Below are 23,515 nucleotides of genomic sequence, written 5' to 3' on the forward strand. Positions count from 1 at the left end.
GAGCGCTGATGATGGACGACGTCGCTATGTTGCCGAAGCACACACGTAGTAACAGCAAGTGGGCAGCCACAACAATATTGTTACTGCCATTTCCGTGGCCGTTGATGGTGGGGATCGTGGCGGTATCAACGACTGAGATGACCATCGCGACAACAATGATACGACGCTATTGACAACAACACGAACAACAATAAAAATAGCGCCAGCGTCATCTTCAGCGCATAGAACGGCCAGACGCCATCGACGACTCCAGAAGCAAAAGCATAAGTATAAATAGCGCTGATAGCGTGACGGGTTTCAGCAGCACCAGCGGTGGCGGCGGCGGAAGCGGTAGAAGCCATAGCAGAAGCAGCTGGAGCAGGTGCGAGGATCGCGGCCAGCACTGCCTCCGAGTTAGCCAAACAACGACGTAGTCGTGCTCGTCCTGGCTGCCCTCTCGGTCCCCCGATTTCCCGATACCAGAGAGATCAGCCAGAGTGTCTGGCGGGATCGCCAGCGCAACGTACAAGGAGCAGCAGCAGCATATATAAGCAGACAAAACCAGTCTCATAAAGACACGGTGTACGTCTGTAGCAGACACGGTCACGCTGTCATCGCTCTGAACAATCAAAATGTCAGCTCCTACGACGATGGCGGTGGGCCGGCCTATGCACCGTCGGCCTGACGTCCAGGCCAACTAATGTTCTCGTCAACAAAGCTGCAGTTGTTGTTGTCGTCTAAGAGGAAGAAGTTAAAAAATAGGTCGGGGCGAAATAGAAAACATAGGGACACTGCGGCGGCGACGACAGCGATAAAGAAAACGGAGATCAAGTTCATATTGTTATAGTTGTCGTTGTGTTAAGCGTATTCTTTCTCGTCAGTGACGCCGGCTCATGAGCTTCTGTTTCCGTTCCTCTTATCAACTGGAGATTGATCGGCAGACCGAGCACCTTTTTCCTCATTTTCAACCCTTCACGACTGTTGGTATTGGCCGACACTGTTGTAGTTACGTGAGTTACGTACAGCCCGCCTCTCTGCCGGTCTCGTTGACTTTCTGTCGTTTGTTCGTTTGCCGGCTCTCGCTGTCTCGCTCACACGCTGTCAACCTCCATCCGTTCCTTTGTTGTCCTCGCTGCATCGTCGCTTATGCTTTTATTGCTGCCGCTGTTGATGTTACGCCGGGTGTTGACGATATAGTCGGTCGAGGTGATGCTGGCCGGTAGCGCTTGCGACGCCGGCGCACCATCGGCCCTTGCCTCCGCCACCCCCTGCTGCTTCTTCCACCCACCACCCTCCGCCCCACCCCCAAGTTACTACAGAAAATCAGGAGGAAGAGGAGAAAGGACGATAGGCAACGGGTAGACGACTCCCTTCTGTCGGTGTCATAGTGGCAACGATGACGACGGCGGCGGCGGCGGCGACAGCAGCGCTTGCTACAGCTTTCGTTCAGTGGTTCCTCTTGTCGCTGTTACTGGTGTTGTTGTTCATAGTGATAAAGGGGATGATATGACGTGCTTTTTTGGGACGACTGCATCATTGTCATGGCTGTTACCGGTGATGTCGGCCGTCGCACTGACGCCGGCGGCTGACGATGCTCTTCTTTCTACCCTCTCTATCCGGTGCACTGGAATGTTCCTAGATCAAGTCGGCTGCTGCTGCCGCCGTCACCAGTCATGTCGTTCGATACGGCTCAACAGCGAACGGCGACGTTTGGGGGGAGGGATACGGACAAAGATGAAGAGAGAAAAACTGAACACGACGATGTTGGTAAAGTGCGACCAGTTTAACTGGTATATGGTGGAGTAGCCGCTGCTGACGCTTCTGACGCCGCTACTATCGTTGCTGTCGCTCAATAGCTGGCAGGCTGTTGGCAACGCTTTAAGTCGGGGCCGACGTCAAAACCAACTGAACTCGGAACGAGTAAACGACATCGCTGCAACAACATCGACATCGGCGGCAAGCAGTGGCAGCGTCCATAGAAGAGAGGCGAAGTAGTTAGTGCGAACAGCGGCTGCAGCAGGCACAAAGTCGGATTGAGACGCGATGCTGCGATCAACAGGAAACAACAATAACAACGACAAGAGAAACAGAAGCTCAAAAGAAAACGATGATAGTGCTGATGATGCGAAAGAGGCGAGACGTTTGGGCAGAGGATGGCTTTGGTGCCGTTCCCGGTGACCATAGCGATCATGCTGATGTTCGTGTGAGTGAGGATGGTGGTAATGATGATGGTGATGACAACGACGGCGACTTCAGAGAAGAGGAAGATGCAGAAAAAGAATACGAAAGAAGAGCGCTCCTGACGACGAGGACGACGACAACGAAGAGGAACGAAAGCCAGTGAAGTTAGCGAAACAGCAACAGATGCTGAACCGGCAAAACAGCGCTATTCTAAAATAGCAGAACAGCGTGAGCGGGGCACAGATAGACAGACATCGGAATGACAAGCTCTTTGTTTTTGGTTTTCCGCCGGATTAAACTCGGTCCGAGTGTCTGCGCTCGTGGCATCGTGACGGACCCAGGAACGAACGAAAGTTACGGACTACAAACGACAAATAAGAAAGGACTAGTCTGAAGGTGTTGAGAAGCAACAACTTTGGTTCGTCCAGTAGCTCATCCACCTGAGCTTACTGCCCCATCGCAGTTCGTTCCGTTGCCAGTGCGACGATAATCACAACAAGTGGCGAGTAGGATGAGACGGTGGGCATTCTTTCCAGTAATAATGACGTTTCTGTGGCTTCCGCTCATAAGACAACAGAATACAACAAAACGATGCTGTCCCTGATCAAGTGCTGCATCCAAATGGGCTGGCTGATGCTGGAATGGCGTGAACGAAAGGATGTGAAACACATCCAGTAGTAGTGGCAGCAGCGATGCGACGATGACGACGACGAAGGCTTTTTACCTTACTTTATGGGGAAACTCCTCCTAGAGGAGAGACACCAGGCGAGCAAGGCTTCAGCGGGAACGAACTGAGGGGTACGAAGCGCGGAACTGAAATACGAAATAAGGACCAAGTGAACGAAGCCACGTTCGTAGCTGGCGAGGGAAGATGTTGAAGAGATCAATGGAAAACAAACCTATACTGTGTGTAGATCTATGTGAATGTTTGTGACGACATAGCCGTACCAAATACTACACACGCAACGAAAACAAGAAATCGCAGAAAGGAAGCCTGCAGTAGAACCGCCTTTGGTGTATTGGCCTTCAGCGTTTGAGGACAATCCGCAATAGCAAAGTAAATATGGAGAAGACGACAATGTCACAACGTCTATTGGATGCAGTATTTGTTAGCAGCAAACGGCACCACGCTAAGAGACAGACATTGGCCAAAGATAAATATTACACGGATTTTACCAGGCTGAATACGAAGTCCCGTTCATGTTTGAATGTTTTTTTGCTAATGGCGGTCTAGCAAGCAGATGTAACAGAAGAAAAAAAAATATGATAACAATGCCTTAGTGTCGTTGCTGGTGGCGGCAAGAAGCCAGTTGACATATAAAAATACTTCGGTATACACCCGATTGGCGCTATAGAAATTATTGGCGCTCACGGGCGCCTCGTAAGCTTACTGGGAAGGTGTAGGTAATAAAATAGATCACCTATACAATCGCTGGTACAGCATTATGCAGGGATTAAGTTTTACGTACGGATCACACTCTAGTCTAAGGGATAGTAATAAACGCCTAGAAGTAAGGATTGTCTTGGATGATTAGAATTATTATTAAGTGGCGGCGACTTCACAGTCGTGTAAATCACGAAAAGTTCATAGAGTGTGTTCGCGAATAATCGCAAAGAGTAGAATGACTGACACTTCCGAGAAATTTCCTCAGTATATATTTTTAACATATTACTCAGCGATTACAGCTGGGTTTTTTCTTCTAGAAATGTGTATCAATTTTTCAGAAAAAGGACGGTTGCTATTAACCGCGATGTGGGTTCGGCGTGGGCTTTTCACAATAGTACGCCATACGTATAACGTCGTATTTTCTCTGTAGAACGATTTTTCAGTTTCATTCAGAAGCTGTTACTGTTGATTACATAGCTTTTACTGCCAACAATGCTGGTTACCGCCGTCCTATATTGGGGGTAACATTGTCAGTGACCGGAGCCCGACCGTAGTCTGCAGTCAACGACGTTTTCTACGCTTTGCCATTAGAAACACTTCGTTGCCCAAGAGTAGAAGAGGTGAGAGAGTCCCGGTGTTGTTCTCAACGTTCGGAGAGGTGGGTCTCTGCGGGTTTGCATGTGCGAGTTTGAGCAAGCAGGAGCATTTGAGTTCGGGAGAAGGGGCATTTTGCGCTGCTTCTGCGCTGTCGAGGGACTTTGTGCCGCAGCAAAACCAAAGCTTGGGCTCAGTCGTGTGGCATTTTCCTGTACTCCCAGCCCACACGTGTTCTCTCTTTATCTCTATCTCGCACTTCTTCTGTACGGGTGTTTCTTTCACCTTTCACTCGGTGCTCCGTTCACATATGACCTGCCGCTTCGCCCACTGCTATTCCTTCCTTACAAACGGTAGCAGACAGTCGTTCCTATGCGCGTCTCCGAAAAGGGAGAAGAGGTTCCACTTGAGAAAGTCCGCTTGGTTGTTTGCTTGTCCTTCTGTTCGCTGCGATATCTGCATAGGGTGGCGCCCACTGCACCTTGGCGCAAACGGAAAATGCTTCTCGTCGCGGTGATGGCTTGCGGAGTGGTACTAGCAACGATCTGGCCTGTAGTCAGCGAAAGTGACGGCGGGATCACCGCTAGGCTGCCCTGAAAGCAGTCGCCGGAAGGGGTCGCGCTAGCTGAACGGCCTCAGGCAGGATATCAGAAGCGCTTAGGAAGCAAAGCGAAGGGCAAAGGACTGAAGCCGAGCCATACCAGGCCATAAGGACCACCAGCAGCAGAAGCAGCCTAGTCGAGTGGCACAGCGGTAGTCCGCGCAGGCATTTGAGAATTGCAACAGAAAGACAAAGATAGGGGGGTGTCAGAGTGAAAGGACAGGGGCCCGACTAGAGCAGTAACAATAACAACAACGCCACCATGACCATCTGCAACGGTTGAAGCTGCGACGACGACGACGACGATGGCGGTGATAACAACAACAACAACCGGACGATGAGATGCCAGCGACGTTCGTTCATGAGGGCGGAGATACAAGTCGGCGGCAGTGGAAAGATGGAAGGAGGGGGTCGGATGGCGCAAAGAGAAGACGCAATAAAAGCACCAGCTAGGAGCAGCAAAGACTTGAGGCAAGCGAAAGTAGAAAGAGAAAAATAAGAAAAAGAAAGAAAAGACAGCGACCCACAAGCAAGGGTTCGTGGCGCGATACCGCTTTGAACTCGGAGCTCGAAGAGGGCTGGCTTGTGCTAGCTGCAAGAAAGGGTCTCTCTTTCTGCCCCAACTGCATGGATGCCACTATTGTGGAACCAGTCTGTAGTTGCCGATGGGAGTATAAGTGCTGAAGAGTAACAGGAAAGGAAGACACTAAAAGCAAATGCACTTCTCGAAGTTTCGCTCGTTTCTTCGTTCGCTCGTTGTATTTCCCACAGAATGAGTATCGACCTATACATGCTATTTCTTCCTCTCGCTGTTACTTTGCCGCCTTCACCCCTGTTGGATAAACGGACGTCGCACAGCCTCGAGGATCTCCGTTAGCAAGGTCTCCTGCATGTGCTTTCATCGGCAGCAGCTGCAGCTGAAACAATAGCAGCAGCAGCAGCAACATCGTGTCCATCACACACAGACCCAGACCAGACATGCCGAGTCACATGCAGACATTCAGCCCATAGAAGCGCACAACACTGTCACAATATACGATGAAAGTTGTAAGCGGGTTTTGTTCGGGGAAAGGGAAGGAGGGAGGCAGATGGGCGAGTGCGTGGCTGAGTGCGCGGCCGCTTGACGCTCTGCTTATATTTGGCAGAGGCCGGACCTATTCGCAGTGGCCGGTCGTACGTGCTACGTATACGGGCGCTCGTTCGTATTTATGTGTGTCGTTGTATGGCCGTGGCCAGGCGAAGCGAGACACGCCAGCAGTGTTTGTTTGGTACATTGACGGTAACCAACACAGGCGTTTTTCTTCCGCATCCACAAAGAACTGTGAGGGAGAGCGAAGCACGCAGAAATAGAGCCAACATCCTCACTACACGACACTGGCGCATAAGAAATAGCCGGTTTTCTCACTACACGACACTGGCACATAAGAAATGGCTGGCTTCCGCTAGCCACGACTCCATGAGAGGTAACGTGGCGGGGAGGAGGGATGCGCGAGGTTGGGAGTGGTACGATGGTAGCTGGCTTTTCGGCAATCAGCGTGATGGCAGCCTCGCACCGTCACTGCGGAAAGCACGAGCAGCAGCAGCAGAAGTAGCATCGAGCCGGTCAAAGACCGCGCCATAGTCACAGTCGACGATGGAGGCGGTGGTAGCTGCGGCGGCAGAAGTATGAGTTCGCGTTGGACGGGACTCGCATAGAAGAACTGCTTCGGGGCAATAGAGTTACAATGGAAGCTGACTCGGGAGTAATAAAGAGAAGGGAGTTATATATTAGATGATGGTCGCTCATGGCGTACTGCTGTTGTCTGTCATGCTGCTTTCGCTATTGCTAACATTACCGCTAATGTTAGCGATGTTGTGTTCTGCAGACTATAATAGCACCTTAAACATGATAGTACTAGTAGTTGTGGTAACGAAAAGTAAAGAGCAGAGCACAGAGCCTGATACAGACAGACTCTGAGCCAATTAGGACTCGTTCTTTTATGCCAGTGAACTAGGTTTGTTGGATATCCGTTTTCGTACAACGGCGCAAACGTATTTTTCGTGGAACTTCTTTAAAGTAACTGGAGCCAAGAAATCGAAAGAGTGACTCGGAAGATATCTTGTTGAACAGAGCGCGTTCTCTAATGGTATAGTAGCAAGCCAGCGAGATATTTGTCATCCGCGGCCCGCGTTATTCCTTGCCATAACTGCCGCTTTCTAACCTACGTATTTTATGTACTTACATTGCTCTATATAACGGGTAACTAACGACGGAAATGTGTGTGAAACTACGTAATAAGTAGTAACAACCCAAGATAGGCAAACAGCTAACTGTCTGTTGTCTCGCAGACAGGCAAAGCTTGTATAGAAATATTTCTAGGACCAAACGCGGTATTATTGCCAGGCAGCGTCAACTGGTGTGCAACTAACTGTCTCCTATTGCTATTCTTCGTGACAGTCTGCTTGCGCCGATTTTCCACTTTACGTCGCTGTTGGTTCTTTAAGTTCCATGGCTTCCGCTCTTATCCTCGCTTCCCGCTCCCCATAACGGAAGGCGGTAGTGAAACAGAAAGAATCCGAAAAAAGCTTTGCACTTTTGTAAGCTCTGCTTGATTTGGTGTTAGTTCCTTTTCACGCACGCTGAGCCTTTTTTTTTTTCTATCGGACTTCAACGCCAGGACTTCTAAAACTCATGAGTGACAGTGGTAACGGCAGTTAGTAGGTTTCCGCCTTGGTTTGTTTCTCTTCGTTTCGTGCTTCGTTTGTCTTTTTTGGCGGTAGCGTTCCTTTTCGCGTGCTACTACGGCGCCGTCTGTAGGAGGGCCTAGTCGTATCGGCGTGCGACCCCTGTACGAATGCCACCATGTTGGTTGCCATCTACTTCTGGCCTGATAGAGAAAACTTTCTTGGGAGTTTGTGTATTGGAAGCATCTTTCTTGTTTCGACAAGTTCTTTTCCCTTTCTTACGGCAGCTTCGGTCGAGATCTGTTTCATGTGATTTTACCGTGCTGTCAGTTGCGTCTATCTTGTGACGACATTCGGCTGCTAGCGCGAATGCTATCGGCGCTCTGCAGTGCCATAGAACGGTAATCTCTTTTTTGGGCTTGGAAAGTGATCCGCAGGTGGTTGTAGTTCTCACTAATACTCGTGCCATACAGTAGGGAAGAAGAGACCGGCCTTTAGGGCTCGGCTGGGGAGAAACAAAAAGGTATCAAAACGGGGCACGAGGAAGTATGCTGACGAAAACTGATGGCTATGATGGACGGAACAGTACGCAGGAATTAAGAAGACTGGATGTCCTCGAAAAGAAAGCTGTGATTTATGCCAGGCTAGACACTATATAAACACGTCCTTATATGGAAAAAATATGGAGAAAATAAATCTAACGTTTACCTAAGCAGATAACAACAACAAGATTAGGATTTGGCCAGATGTGTTGCCAGTTAGAGTTAGTCTGTTGTGAGAGGAACAACTAGAATCCGTCTTCATTTAATCGGGGGTAATAAAATCTGCAAAAATTTTCGATCCTTTGTTTTACCGCCCTTTCACCTGCTGCTTCTGATGTTAGCTCTGTACAGGAGTAATAATATGTTACTAGAGGCGTCTTGCTGCGCACACCCCTTGCAGCTGTGGCTTACAATTTTGGCAGTAGGAGTAACGACACAAGCAGTAGCCGTCGGAGTAATAGCAGACACTCGGGTAATTCCCAAAAAAAGGAGAGTAGACGGAAGAACAGGCGTTTGGCTAGGCTAAAGTTGTGTTGCCATCGTCTCATCGTCGGTTCAAGGGGCAAGAGTTGCTTCCCGCTTGTCCGCCTATCACCCCATCCCTTTGATGAAAACGAGACAGTCCTGTCTGCTGCTGTCTTCGGCAATTGAACCCCTCCGAGCAGTGGTGGTCAGCTGAAAGAAGGATCGGATTAGACGGACGGAGCAGGAAAGAGCTCTAGTAGCAGCAGAAAAGATCAGGATGGAAGTAAAACGAACGAAGGAAAAGTCGTTCGTTCAGCGGGCTGCTTGGCCGCTCAGTAACTCGCTCACTGGTTGGCTTGCACTTCGTTGTCGTTGTCATCGTTGTTGATGTTAGCGTTCACTTGGGCCTTTTGCCGTTTGCTGGCCGCCAACAGCATAGATACTTGGTATGGAGATCGGGCCCAGTTGTGAGCTACTGTTACCCCTGCACGAAAAGCGATGGGTGGTGGTCGCTGGGCATCAAAGACGGCAATGGTGGTAGCGATGCTAGTATGTAGAAAGTCTGACGGTCTTCTGAGTACCGAGGGTGTGGAGAACTACTGGTTTCTTACAGGACCGGATCGCTAGCCGGTTCCCTAGGTTGTCCGATTGCCAGCCAGCCCCCTTGGATGGTGCGAGCTAAGGAGATGGAGCGAGACCTCCGGCAGGCGATGGTGCCGGCAGCACTAGCAGCATACACACGACGATGAATTGGCAACCGAAAGAGGGGGCTTGAGAGCTGTCTGGGAATGGGCCAAGAAAGGAAGTGGTACTGTAGAAGAGACAAGGAATAGGGGAAAGAAGTCCCGGGGCCAAGGAGCAGGGCACGAGACAGCTAGCCGAGCCAAAGTAAAGTCTAAGCAAGCAATGCAGGAGTGGCTTGGAAGGACGAAGACGGCAATAACAACAACGAATCTGTTCGACGGCAAGAAAGAGCTGACAGAGGAGAACGAGCTATGTGTGATCTGTTTCAGGCTGATGTTGCTGCTGCTGCTCTCGCCCGAAGTGCGGCCCTCTAGGTCTGATTGTGGGGTTGAAGTCAGCTATAGCAGAGTCGACTGCAGGTTTAGCCAAGCGCTCGTTCGCTCGCTTGTCTGGTTGCAGGCAAGCAAGAGTAACCAGCAAGGGGTTTAGGGAAGGACCCGAACAGGGATATAGTGGCAGGAGGAACGTAGCAGGCATTATCACCGCGTTCCTCTGTTCGACGCTGCTTGAAATGGGTCTGCTCTGCTCCGCAATGGCCTCTGCCTCTAGCTGCCTTTGCTCGGTTCCAGCCCCCTGACTGGCCTCACCAGCGGAAGAAGCAGCTGCGGGAGCGGCTGCAGCCCCTCTGGTGGTAGTAGGGCTCCCGACCGATAAGAGGAGTCTCTGCAATGTGTTTTCTACCCCGGTTCCTGTCTGCTCATCGTCCCCGATGCGTGCCTGCCACACTCCTCGCTATGGCTGCTACTGCTGATGGTCGACGGTCCCACTACCGCCGAAGCCAAATCAAAGCCGAGGTCGCCGTTGCCACAACGGAGTTACAGAGAGAGGACGCAAAGTGAGGACTGCATATACTAGCGGGTGGCGAGTGACGAACGGATGTTGCCGGGTGGATGGCGCAGGGAAGAAGGGTGGAGTTAGAACAGCGAATCGGTTGCTTCAAAGTCTGTCTCTGTCTGTATATCGGTTTGTCAGCTGGGCCGTATGTCTGCGTGTGTTTACCGGCATGCGTTTGCATCTGTGTGTGCGTATATGTAGAGCCCCGAAGGAGTACGAGAGACCGACGCCCATCAGCCAGGGATTCTCAGCAAAATGGGGGTCGGTTGGTCGCTGATCTCTCTGTCTATCTGTCGACTGTCCCTCCTCTTCCCTTATCCTCAATCTTGCGCTCTCTCGTAGCCTTGCTCCTCCTCCCCTCCCGCTCCCCTGCCTAGCCATATTCAGTACTACGTCCCGTGTTTCTGTGGCGAGAGTGGTGGTCTACCCCATAAGATATCCCCAAACCACCAGCCCAGAGGTAGAAGCTAGGAAGGGCAGTTTCCTCGCCCGTTTCTTCCATTCTTGTTTTGGCCTGCTCGCCTGACTGCTGGTACTGCTACCATCACTGGTTCCTTACGGTCCGGCCCAGTCTACCCCCTTTCCGGACTAGCGCCGCCTTCTGCAGTGGGAAACACCTACTGCTTCCTGCCTTCAAAGTTAGTTAGGGAAGCTTTCGAAGGCCTTCTCTGTCTAATAACGGGAATTGAAGTTGTCGTCGTCGTCGTCGTGGTAGAACGGAGACAGATGCTATTGCTATAGTGTGTGCAGCAGTTAGAGAAGGTAGTGTCTGGTAGTTCGCAGGAGTTGTACGAAACGACGAGCAACGAGAGATAAGCTGGTAGAGGGGTCGCTAGAGATCTCTGAGTGTGAGTCGGTGGACAGGAGAAGGCCAGCCAAAAGTTTAGTGGAGCTCAGCTATGTATAGCATTTGGCGAAAAGAGCTCGTAATTGTATCCGATTCGTTTTTGCATTTCGACATTTATATCTACACATAGAACATATGTAGGCAACCAAACAGTAGGGTCACCAACTTTGACTTTTTACGGTATAGAGGGCAAGGTTTTTTGAAAATTCGCTTGACACTGAGGTGGAACGGCACAAGGTTCCTATTCTCTAATAGTCACCCAACTGGGAATATAGTGAATAATGCTAGGATTAATTCAAAATGTGTCTGATTGCACAATGCAGGTGCAAACATGTTTGCATAACTTGTTCTCCTGAAATGTGCCTTAGCTCCTTACATCATAGCTAGCGCTACAGCTTACATAAGAAACGTGCGGAGAGTCCCGGCCTTGTGTTCGTCTTCGAGGGCAAAGTCTATGCAAATCACCAAAGAATTTGTTGAAAGACTAGGAATACATGTAAGAGCCTGGTGCATTGAGTACTGGCTGAATGCCAGTTCAAAAGGATCTGCTGATCAAAATCAGGCTTATAACGAAGAACGTGGCGACGGCATCGACGACGAATGTAACAATCGATGCAATGTAGTGTCTGGACAATAGCCAATTCGGGTGAATGGCTGTTTTCCCAAGTGATCACACGGGTGAAACCTGCTCTTTCGCCGTAAAAACTCCATTTCGAAACATGAGCACCGTAAACGTGTTTAGTGATTTTTTGCTTAGTGAGAGAGACTCACCCTTCTCAACAACGTCGTTTCTGTGCGTGCCGTGGCTAAAAGTCTAGCTAACAAACAGCTTGTAAAACAATCCTAAAATTTTGCCCTTATCTGTCGTTTGCACAGGCTATGAGACTTAGCCATAAGGTTGCGTTTTTAATCAATATATGATATGCGAAGTAATATCAATTATGCGCTGTTTTATTTATGTTCAACTGCATTGATGACCCCCTTGTTTTGCGAACTAACGCAACGTGTTACAGCTTGAGCGGCAGCAAACTAAACCACTACAATTTATGCTTCTTTACAGTGGCGATTCCCCATATAGCAATGGAGTAATAAGGTATGCTCTGTTCGAAAGACATGGCCCATACTGTGCAGGTCTATTCGACCTAACAAACGCTACTGTTTACTATGTTATCCCGCTGCTTCTACTGGGTGAGCCATCTAAAATCTTATCCCCCGTCCAGCTTTTCGAATAGGCCGAGGCTGAATGTCACTCTGCCGAATGGCTTGCAGCTGGTTCCACAGTCATTGTCAGCCTACTGGGGCAGGAGGACGCCCATAGATAGGGCTGTCTGGCGACTCGGCTATCGCCGGAGCTCATGAGCCCCTGTACGCAGGCACGGAGACTTAAACATACATTGTTATCATTTAGAGTATGCCAGAAGTGGCAGGGGTGTTTATTATGGCAGTTCTAACTGCTCCTTCGGCCTGCTGGTCTACCCAGATCTACCTACTTTCTACTGAGCAAGAACAAAGTCCACAGCTAGAAAACGATGAGGGGCTTTAGTCGTGGAAGTGGCAACTGCAGCAGTCACAGCGCCGAATATGTTGTAATTTCTATGTGGTGCGCAGGCCCAGTTCACCATGTAGAATCGACTGCTGCTGCTACGTGCCTTTGAACGCTGCTGCCCGGATTACCCTCGCCTAACCCACAGGCTTGCGTTCCACGACCGATTCTCGGCCAAGTATCTTGTGGTTATTCTACTGTTAGTTGCCCTTGTCTGTCCCGAACCAAAGACAGACTTTATGCTTACCTTGGTCTGTCCATAAAAGGGGGGAGAAGGGTACTCCTGCTTAGTCCGAGTTCCGGTTGTGTGTGTATTGTTGTTCAAAGAGCGGGCGCGTCTGTGAGCCTGTGACGCTATTGCTGGTGCTGTTATGGATCGCCCTCCTGTCGCCGGCACCACCACAGAAAGGGATACACCATCCGACATTAGCCAACCAACTGCAGCATAAACAGTTTTCATTGTTGTTGTTACTGCTACTGCTGGCGTCGTTGCGGCTTGTGAGCTTTTTCCCCGTCGCCAATACTCATTCACTCACAAGCGAGTCTTTGTGCCTATCTATGTTTACATCATGGTTGCAGACGGCCTCTCATTTAGTGGCGTTCTCGGTCGAGTCGGCTCGACTCGATCTGACTGCCCTGCTCGTTGTCACGCGTAGTCTTCATCTTATGATAGGTTCGCTAGTTGGGTGATACCATTGCATTGGCCCCTAGCTACTGCCCAAGGACTGATGGCTCCGAAAATCCAGCAGACACTGGCTAGACCCCTCGACAGACAGCAGCGACGGTGGCTAGCTAGCTGGGGGAAGGGGACAGGTCCACTCAATTCTCTCTTTCACTGCTGCTTCTACCGCGGCAGGATGTGGTGGGGTTTCACTCGTTTCCAGTATCGATAGTCGTACTGCTTTGGCCGGTCACGGGTATGCGGAAGACAGGCGTACACACAGAGATCACAGGAAGTGTCAGGATGCTAACGAAAAAGCGAGAAAGCCGAATCCAGTCGTAGGATCTAAGAGCGGCAGCGCTGGTGCTGCTACTGCTAGCAATAGCGGCGACAGTGGCTATGATGATGTAGTCATCGTAAGCTTAAGGCTTCAGGGTAGAGCGCTCCCTGATCGCACAGAGGGAACAGAAAAAGGACAGCAGGAGTTAAGGGTAAATTGGCACAAGGCACGAGAGGGAGGCCGGTGACTAGGAAGCAATGAAGAGCTGTGATGTTCGGCTAGGAACAAGCCTAGAGAGCAAGCGGGCAGCGTAAGAAAGGCGATATATTGGTATGTGAATGGAAAATAGGCTCGAAGCTGCTTCCTTTCAGGGAAATGGTGGGATTTAGGAAGTGGGACCAAAGGGAGCTTAGGTAGAGAAGTTCGGGTATAGGTGTTGCCAGCGGAGCTTCATACGATCGTGGGCGAAAGGCTATCGCTCACCGCGACGTTATAGCGGAAGAAGAAAAGGAGGAAGAACGGAGTCCCGCTATGGTTGAGGCGGTTGGCCTGGCTGGACGCTGCAGTCACTGGTACAGAGTAGATGCACACCGGTACTCCGGTCTGTGTCGAGTTGGGCAGCGGGCTGCTTTTGGGTTTCAGCGTATGGATCGAGGTACGGGCTATGGCGAAAAGCGAACGAAGGACCCGGTGGCTATTGTGATTGCAGTGGCATTTGCTTCCCTTCCGCTTACCAACCGTTGTTCGTAGCTTGCTCCGGGGAAATTGGGAGGTAGTGATAAGAATAAAGGCCAGCTGAGTTGGAAGGGCTTGCTAGGAGATGCTGGAAAGAAATGGCCTGTCTGGACGAAGATATATAATGCTGGCTGGTGAGTGTTTCAGTTGCTGTGCTAGCTGCAACCGGCATTGGCGCCATAACAGGGACTCAAAGAACCACTTCGTTTGAAATAAGTTGATGTCATGTAGGCTCGGTACGAGTGTACAACAGTAGTGACTCAACTCGCTTCTGGCTGCAGCCTGGTTAGCAGAGGTCTGTCCTATCTGGCCTCCATATGGCTATACGTATCTTCGATACATACGCACTGTCGGCCTCTTTGTAGTAGCGAATGGGGAAGAGCAGCATGTAGTTGTGAGAGGGGTGAGACGCCGCCACTGGACCTGTGCGGAGATGGTGGGGATAGATCAGCGAGCTAATCAGACGACACTCCCACTACAGCTTGCAGAGCACTGAGAGAGGGATGGGCTACCAAGAAGTAGGAGAGATACAAACGAAACGACTTTGATGGCAACTACGCAACAACAACAACAAACCGCTCCGGTGGGATTTGCCTGCCGGTTTTCTTTAATTCTCCCTCTCCACCTATTCTGGCCGTTCAGCGCTTCTCTGTGTGTAAGTACGTGTGCTTGTTTCTGTCAGCCAGCAGGCTGAAACGTCAACGAACGGTTGCTGAATCAAGCTGGTGTCGGAGGTCCAGCTACCACTAACGATGGGAGCCCGCCGTAATCATCAGCATGATCACTGCTGCATCGAGCTATACAGAGGGAAGGAGTTCGAGGCTAACGAGACGGAGAAAACTGACAGATCTTGAAGGAGAATTTGGTTTGGTCGGCTATGAAACTTCACGTTATTTGACAAACGAGAGGTGTCAGACAGTTATATTGTGACAATTGCTACATTGCTATAAAGCATACGTGAGTACTCATGTAAAGGAACCGGGTAAACGGAAGATCATTAAGCAGGCAAAAGAGATTAAAACTGTACCGGTAGAGCAAATATATCTAATATATAGTGGTGAAAGTTTAGGGTATTCCAAATGACGTTTGACGAAGTTTGAATGATTATTGACTTAGATTTTTATTTGTATATACTTAATAAGGAGATTGCAGAAAATCTACGGGAACGTCTACGTTTTACTCTTTCTTTTACCATAGGTCTTCGAAATTATTTCGTTGTGGTCGGATATAAGAGCGGGCTATTGGTTCACGAACTTCAAAAAACATCCAGCTGTGGCTGACGATTGTTAAATCGTCCAGTACTATTGGTTTTCTGGCGTAGACCATCATTTTCAAAGTTAGAAGGAAAGTCTGTTACCGTGAGATCCAAAGAACGGGTAAGGTATTCTATGAGACCTATTCGTCCAACCCATCTCTTTGGAGGGTATTTATTGGAATATGCTTTTACATCACGACGATATTCTGCAAATGCTTTGTTCTATTGGAAATAAAACTCGCTATTTTGTGTAAGTTCTTCCGAATACGTCGTAAAACGAATTATTGCAATAAATTCAACAAAATTTGCCATCAAATGCTGTACCGTCGAAAAAAACAGTCTGATCACACTGATGCCACACTTGCAACTTGTAACTTTAACATGTGGATTTGTAGTTGTTCCATAATTGTTTTTATGTCGATTAATTGAACGATTTAATTTTAATGCCGTTCGTCGTTTCAAGCAATTCTTATCGCTCCGGATCGTCTTCATCAATAGCATGTGCCGTTGTCGGAATGTAGACTTTCCATTTACATGTTTTTGATGCGATAGAGACTTACTTGGCTTGCTGATATCAAGCTTAGGAGTAAATTATCTTACAAGTTTTTGGGGTTTTTTGTTATAACTATGATATTTTGGTTAATAAAATACGTATGTTTTCAGTGTTTCGGAACGATGCTTATAAACGTTCTAAACAGTTCTCTCCGGTCAAAACTTATTTTCTATGCGATTGATTCAGGTCTGCCTGAAGCTCGCCGTGATACCGCCTACTACATTTTTATACTGCCAATAGGGTTCTAAGATAATTTTTTTCAGTTTGAGCTACTCAGTGAGAAATGGCAATTAAAGAAGGAAGGTATTGAGCAATTAATAGAATAAGACCATATCACACGATAGTGTATACATGTTTTTGGGGCACCTAGTATAAATCGATATCATATTTTGCATAGTTGTTAACGAAGACAAATGATGGTAGGAGATCGGTTCGTGAATATTATGTAGAATAATATTTTTTAATACAAGTACAAAATGGCTTCCATTTTTAATACTGAGATGTTCGATTGTTGCAATGCAAAATAAAGATATGTACAAAATCCCGCGACCTACTCAACACGTATTAAAAACTACAATTCATTAACATGGTCTCACGTATACACAAACGCATCATATATTCATGAAATATACGAATATGTAGTGTTTGAACTTGAGTCAAATATATATATATATATGTTGTGATAATACATGATGATAAAAATCGCGACTATTGTTACCAGACTGTTTCTTTTTTACAATGGTTTGCTCGTATTTGTGTGTCCGTTCTCGCAGGTAGTAATGGAGATACCTGAGTGCCGTCTGCAGAAGGAGTGGAGGTGAGTGCGGTCTACATTGAGCACCGCGCCCCCTCACAAGCGAGGAACGTTTGTTTCCCAGCCGTCCTAGCGGTTGGCAACGTTGGCCAACCGACCCTGTTTAAAAAGAGAACTCGACTGGTGGTTGCTGGCTATCAAGCACAAAGCAAGCAACCGAACAGCTTTTGAGTGACGGATCACACCGAAATCGCTGGTAGTGTTGATCTAGGTGGCGACGAAGATAACGGTGCTTGTGCATAGTGCGTCTGTGGCTGGTACAGCAGGTGCTGCTTTTGCTGTAACGTCCTGGCCGTGAGTTCTTGAGCATCGTCACGACCAACGACGCAGGCAGTGGTCAGAGGAGAAGGAGGCTGGCGCTCAGTTGGTAGGAGGGGCGCCGTTCTCAACGAGGGCACCGCCAAGCGGTCCGCTGGCTTCACCCCCGGTTTCGGGCGCTCTCCCGATCTGGGGAGCGGGCGCAGCAGGTCTGCTTCCGCTAGCGCAGTTACCGCAATTACCGCAACTCCCGGCGCTGTCGGTGACCTCGTCGACGGTGTCCGGTGGTGCTTCTATGGACAAGAAGAAGAACCCTCTAAAGAGGCCCCGCGTAGACCAGCCGCCCGCGCTGCCCACCACTGTGCCGCGGCCTCTAAGCAACGGGCCAGCCATGCACGCGCGTCCACTTGTCGCCCTTCTCGACGGGCGGGATTGCTCGGTCGAGATGCCGATCCTGAAAGATGTCGCTACAGTAGCCTTCTGCGACGCGCAGAGCACACAGGAAATCCACGAGAAAGTGCTCAACGAAGCGGTTGGTGCACTCATGTGGCACACGATCACACTGACGAAGGAGGATCTCGAAAAATTCAAGACGCTAAAGATCATCGTACGTATTGGGTCGGGCATCGATAACGTCGACTACAAGGCCGCCGGCGAGTTAGGTATCGCTGTGTGCAACGTGCCCGGCTATGGTGTGGAGGAGGTAGCCGACTCAACAATGTGTCATATACTTAACCTGTACCGCCGCACGTACTGGTTGGCAAACATGGTTCGCGAGGGAAAAAAGTTCCAAGGCCCTGAACAGGTTCGCGAGGCGGCGCAAGGCTGTGCACGTATTCGTGGTGATACGCTTGGTCTCGTTGGTATTGGCCGCGTCGGTACCGCTGTTGCGCTTCGAGCTAAAGCATTTGGCTTTAACGTGATTTTCTACGATCCGTACAAACCAGACGGCGAGGAAAAGAGCCTAGGCCTCGCACGGGTGTACACCTTACAAGACTTACTTTTCCAGAGTGATTGCGTCTCACTGCACTGTACCCTGAACGAGCACAACCATCATCTCATCAATGAGTACACCATTAAGCAGATGAGGCCAGGTAGGTTACAAACAATTAGGTTATTACAAGCAAATATGGCGGACTTTGAGATTGAACGACTTTTGAACTGGTTGGTCTAGAATGATTTTATTTAGAACATACTAAAGATAGTCTCCTTTGCCCTTGGTCAATGACTTGTATATTTTCTACACATTCGTCCCAACGTCCTGGCAGATTTTGGACAGCCATATATTGTTCGTGTTTCTACATATAATTTTTCAACCTATGGCTTCTCGAAATGAATCGATAGTGGAGTATGCTGGCACGCCAGCTGCCTTTTTTAGAGCCCAGGAAGCTCCGTAATCAGACAGACTTACATTGGGAGAATAAGCAAATTGAATACGTTCTATATATGCCTTTGTTTGATCCAGGAAGTGATGAAAGGCATGGCAATGAGGTTTGACGTTGTCATCAAGTAACCATAATGCGTACGTTGCCATGCCAACGGTTCATGAGTCTTTTGAGGGATTTGAGACTGCGAACTAAACTCATTGTTTTATTTTCGGCGAGTACCTCATATTAACAGATGACTTTGATGTTCCTTGCAAGTACTATAATTACCTTACGTCTGAACGTATTCAACACTTACTGAACTAGTTTTATCTATGAGACGACGCTTTTCTTCTTCTTGGCCCTCTCTTTGGCTGGCGATGAAGATTAAACCAGGCCTCATTTACTAAGTTCAGCTGGCTTTCACTCAAGTTTCTAGAAGGCTGGAATATTTACCAGCCTAATTTCATCTGCTAGCGGCGCGAAACATTAAAGAAGTCATTAGGGTAATATTAGGGTAGTCACTGGGGTGATATTAGGATAATATTTAATAAATCATTAGGTAATCGGGGGGGGGGGGGGTATTAGGGTAACATAAGGTTAAAAAAATCCCCTACCTTCCCCCTCATTTATTCCCCCCCCACCCATATAATGTATAACTAATTATAATATATATATATATATATATATATATATATATATATAAGACTAATATTAGGATATTTGTTAGGGTAAATGATAAAAAAGGAGCGACATTAAGGTAACATTAGGGTAATATTAGGGTAATCATTGGTTGATATTAGGGTAATGCTATGGCTATTACAGATAACACTAGGATAATGTTAGAATAGTACTAGGGTGATACTAGGGTATAATCCGAAAGTTATTGAATTTCAAAGCCTACCGGATAATAGCCTCATAAATGCGATATTCACACAATAGATGAAGAAAAACGTTCTGTTATATTTTTTTATTATGCAGTTTACTGTCATTTGTGGTGGTAATGAGATCTAAAGCTAGCCTCTGGAAAGGCAAGCCGTAGTCGACGTTAATTCTGAGTCTGCTCTATCAAAATACACTGGTGCAGTCTACAGCATATAGATATTACAGAAATTGTTATTATTAATCCTAACTGATATAATTAGCAAAAACGAGTATCCTAACAACATAGTTTAAGTTTGCTTTATTGTTTATTCATAAAATAGTTCAAGGGGTTTGCCGAAAACTCGCAAGGGGAAGACTTGATGGGACAGTGGAACGAAGAAGGAAAATAGGCGAACAAACCGGATTTCTTCGTGCCATTGCGGCGATTCATTATCACTGCTGTAGCCGATTTATGAAATTTTAGCTCCAGTTTTCTGCGTTCGCTATTGTATTTAATCTAAGGTGCTGATTGCATGCAAATTATACTGGCTCTTGCCCTAGAAAGGGGGCAATACTCTGACACCACATACCTGAGAAATCTCTACTTTTACTATCCTGTGCCAGTCGCTTACAGGATACTACAGCCCATCGGCTTGTGGGTCAGGGCAATGCACGTAAGCCAGAAAGCGAAATAAAAGATACCGGCTTTCTTGGCCCAAATGGCCGCGGGTTGCTAGGGAAGGAGAAATACTGGCAGAACCTTTACGAAAAAGAAGCTAGGGTAAGGACAGGACCCGGCCTGAGAGTAACGGAGTGAGTTAACGCGACCACGGGACGTCGCTGATGTTCCCGCTGGCAGACTATTCTGCATGTTACCACCAAAGAGTCTTCTCGTCTGAGAAGACGATTTCCGACTGCAACAGTTTTATGAAACTCCCGCTGACGCTCATCTCACTACCCCCCTAACCGCCTTCTTTCTTTCTTAGTTATATCGGGGGTAGATTCCTTTTTGGGACGGTCGTTACTGATCCAGTTCTTGACTCCAAGGAGAAACGGGTGAACGGACGACATCTCCCTGAGGCAGTGTATACACTCCGACAACCCCATCAGGATTCCTGTTTTTCTGAAGAACTGCTGAAGAAAAAGAGTGGTTGTCGATTGGGGATAAGATGGAACGCGAGTGATACTAGATGGCGATGAGGAAACCGAAAAATGGAATGGGAAGCAGAAAGAGACAGAGAGAGGAAGGGTGCAAGCGAACGAAAGGGCGATAGGGAACGACTCGGATGGGTTAGTTCGATGCAGGTTGCATCAGGTTAAAACGTGAAGCCCAGTGAATGAAGCTGAGTGAAGATGGGGTAGAGAACACGCAAGCGGGTGCAGGAAACAGTTTGGCTCCTGGATAGCATCAAGGATATGCGGAGTGGGGTTACGGTGGACGCTTTTCGAGGCAGCCCGAGGGACTAAGTCGCAGGAGAATTTTAAGCTCATGCTCGAGCTCGACGAACAGGCGAAGAACTTGCACCCTGTCGCTCCTGTTGCCGGATGTTCTAATATAGCTCGGTACCCGCTTTTCGCTCTCGCTCTCTCTCGCATTGTACGCTAAGCCGCAGAGCTTGCTCTTCATGTGACGACGCGGCCTTTGTCCACTGTATTGTATGCTGACTATTGGACACAGTTGCGGGACTTGAATAAAGAATTTGGTTCTGCAACACGAGAACGTTGAGAGAAAGCCACTTGGGTTATAGAAGGATCGCTCATTAATTATGAATAGTTTGTGCTTACAGCATAAGTGATTATTTAATTAATACTAGTTAGAAAAAATGAACTGGAACACGCCGCTCACCTCTACATATGGCGTCTCTTCCTCAAAATTTCGGTATCAAAAATACGATTAAGCGTGCTACCCCCGAAATAAAATGAGCAATGCTCAAATATAATACCAGTAATATTCATGCCTCACCCTGCCTTCCGCCTACATAATATAATGCTAAATCTGAGTAAGGTTAGTCTAACCTTGTTTGACATCTCTCTGTTTACAGGCGCTTTCCTTGTGAACACTGCTCGAGGAGGTCTGGTCGAAGAGAGTGCTCTTGCAGCTGCCCTCAAAGATGGTCGTATTCGAGCCGCCGCCCTCGACGTCCACGAGAATGAGCCTTTCAACGCGATTTCAGGTCAGCATATTTACGGCTACAGCATAACATTTCAGCATATTTCCATTATACCACTTACATAATCTTATCGATTCTTTTGTTATGAGCTTCTATGCTTAGCTCCCGAGCCAGACAGCATACATATGAATGCGTACGGTTACAATCTTGTTGCAGATTTTGCTCAGCTAGTGATGAATTACTCATACCCTAATAGTTAATTGTTTGAAATAAAGCAACATTACAAGAACTTTTCCCCTGTCTATCCTCAATCATCCGAATTTTTTGAGGTCATTGCAAATTTTTAATAATGGCGCGCTAATAATTTCATCTTAGAGTCCAAAGACGAAAACAATTTAAGCAGAAATAAGGAACGCATCAAAGGAAAGCCACATTATGAATAAATATACAGGTCTTAAAAAACTTAGTATTTACTAAAATGAACTGAGTCTGCATACACACGTTCTCGTCGTTGTGGAAGCGGCACAAATATCCGTAATTGTAATGATTTATTTTTCCATCTGTCCCAACAAGGACAACAGCGTATATCATAACGCTGTGTCCTCCTGGAGACGTATGACATTACGCTCAGCCATTTCCTTTTTTACTTTCATCTATTTTTGATTTTATTATAGTGAATGTATTTGTCCTCGATATATATATGTACATGCATTATATTGATATTACCATTTGATTGTGCTATGCAAGTGTCTTATTCGTTTTTTTTAAACTTAATTGAAACGAATTCGACGATAACACAGATAGGATTATGCATGCATGCGAACGCAAAATGTTATTATGCTTGTTTCCCTTATTCTATACTCCCCTGGCTTTGGCTTGCGTTGTCGACCCTGACTCTTACCCACAGGTTCGTATCCCGCAGGTCCACTGAAAGACGCCCCCAACCTCATTTGCACGCCACACGCCGCCTGGTACTCGGACGCATCATGCACCGAACTACGTGAGATGGCTGCATCGGAAATCCGCCGAGCGATCGTTGGCCGTATCCCCGAATCGCTGCGAAACTGCGTCAACAAGGAGTACTTTGGCCCTGCCGGAGGATCTGGCGCTGGACTTCCACCAGCGCTGTCTGGACCCCCGCCAACGTTCGAGCCTCCGACCGGTCTCAATGGTATGTCGCCAGCAACTCCCCCAGCGGTTCCTGCCGCACAGGTTGCTCCACCAGTGGCTCCCAATCTACTACTGATGCAGGCGGCCGCTGCGGCTGCGGCAGCCCAGGCCCAGGCAGCTGCCGCTGGTGGCGGTAGCACCACACCCAACAACTGCATGTAGTAGTTATGTTCAAGCAGACGCTAAAAAAGAAAATACTGAGCGCAGAAAAGACGGGTATGAAAAAAGGGTGACGGCGAAGTTGATGAAAAAATCTTAGTTAATAAGGTTAATGTTGTCTCGAAATAAGCCAACATTAATTGCCGAAGCCGAACAGCAAACGCAAATAGCAAATAGAATGAACAAGAAAATGATAAAAACTACTGCGGTTTTGAAATGAGTGAAAAAGATGAAGAGGAATCGATGGTGATGATAATGACACTAATGATACAAATGAGATGTGAAATGTGAAAAAGAAAAAGGCAGAGCAAAAAAGAAAACTCCTCGAGAAGATCATAACATAATGAACATAATAATAATAAATAATAATAACAACAACAACAACAACAACAATAGATTCAAAGAGCAAAGGGAAGCAGTGGAGAATTGCGCCCCTTGTAAGCGCGGCCGCCATGACAAGAGAAGGTGATTTTGAATTTGTTTGAGGTAGGCGACTGGATGGATGGGTGGATGAATGGATAAATGGCTGGCTGGAAAGCAAGCACTGTCATTTGTTCCTTTCAAAATATGGTCAGATTCCATGATGTTTTTCCACGGTTCTGGAAAGAGAGAGAAGTCATCAGGAAAATGATGAGGCCGATGTTAGATGACACTTTACTCTTGAGCGGCGAAACTCTAACAACAACAAATACATCATAATTGAACATAAACATGAACATTGAATGCATATAGTGTGACATTATTGTAACAGTGACGGAAAGAAAGAACGAGAGCGAGCGAGTGAGAGAAGGGAGAGAGAGAAAAGGAAGAACCAAGCAAACCTATATATAAACATATAAAACAAACAAATAAACACAACAGGAACATCTACAATCACCACAACACGCTCCTATTATCATATATATATATA

At 47.7% G+C, this 23,515-nt stretch overlaps 1 protein-coding gene across 2 annotated transcripts in view; it reads left to right on the plus strand.

The window, feature by feature from the left end:
- The window catches only part of CtBP (C-terminal binding protein), a 40,242-nt gene extending 17,363 nt beyond the window's left edge, over positions 1 to 22,879 (plus strand). Inside the window, exons 2-4 of one of the 2 annotated variants that reach the window (XM_022852161.2) lie at positions 16,639 to 18,031; positions 21,208 to 21,339; positions 22,184 to 22,879. In XM_022852161.2, the coding sequence (XP_022707896.1) occupies positions 17,233 to 18,031; positions 21,208 to 21,339; positions 22,184 to 22,608 (1,356 nt within the window). In that variant the 5' untranslated portion in view covers positions 16,639 to 17,232 and the 3' untranslated portion in view covers positions 22,609 to 22,879. The remainder of the gene's footprint in view (positions 1 to 16,638; positions 18,032 to 21,207; positions 21,340 to 22,183) is intronic. The other variant, XM_022852162.2, reaches the window with a different exon arrangement.
- The last annotated feature ends 636 nt before the right edge of the window (positions 22,880 to 23,515 follow it).

The sequence above is a fragment of the Varroa jacobsoni genome, unplaced genomic scaffold (assembly GCF_002532875.2).
Source record: "Varroa jacobsoni isolate VJ856 unplaced genomic scaffold, vjacob_1.0 contig00598, whole genome shotgun sequence".
NCBI lineage: Eukaryota > Metazoa > Arthropoda > Arachnida > Mesostigmata > Varroidae > Varroa > Varroa jacobsoni.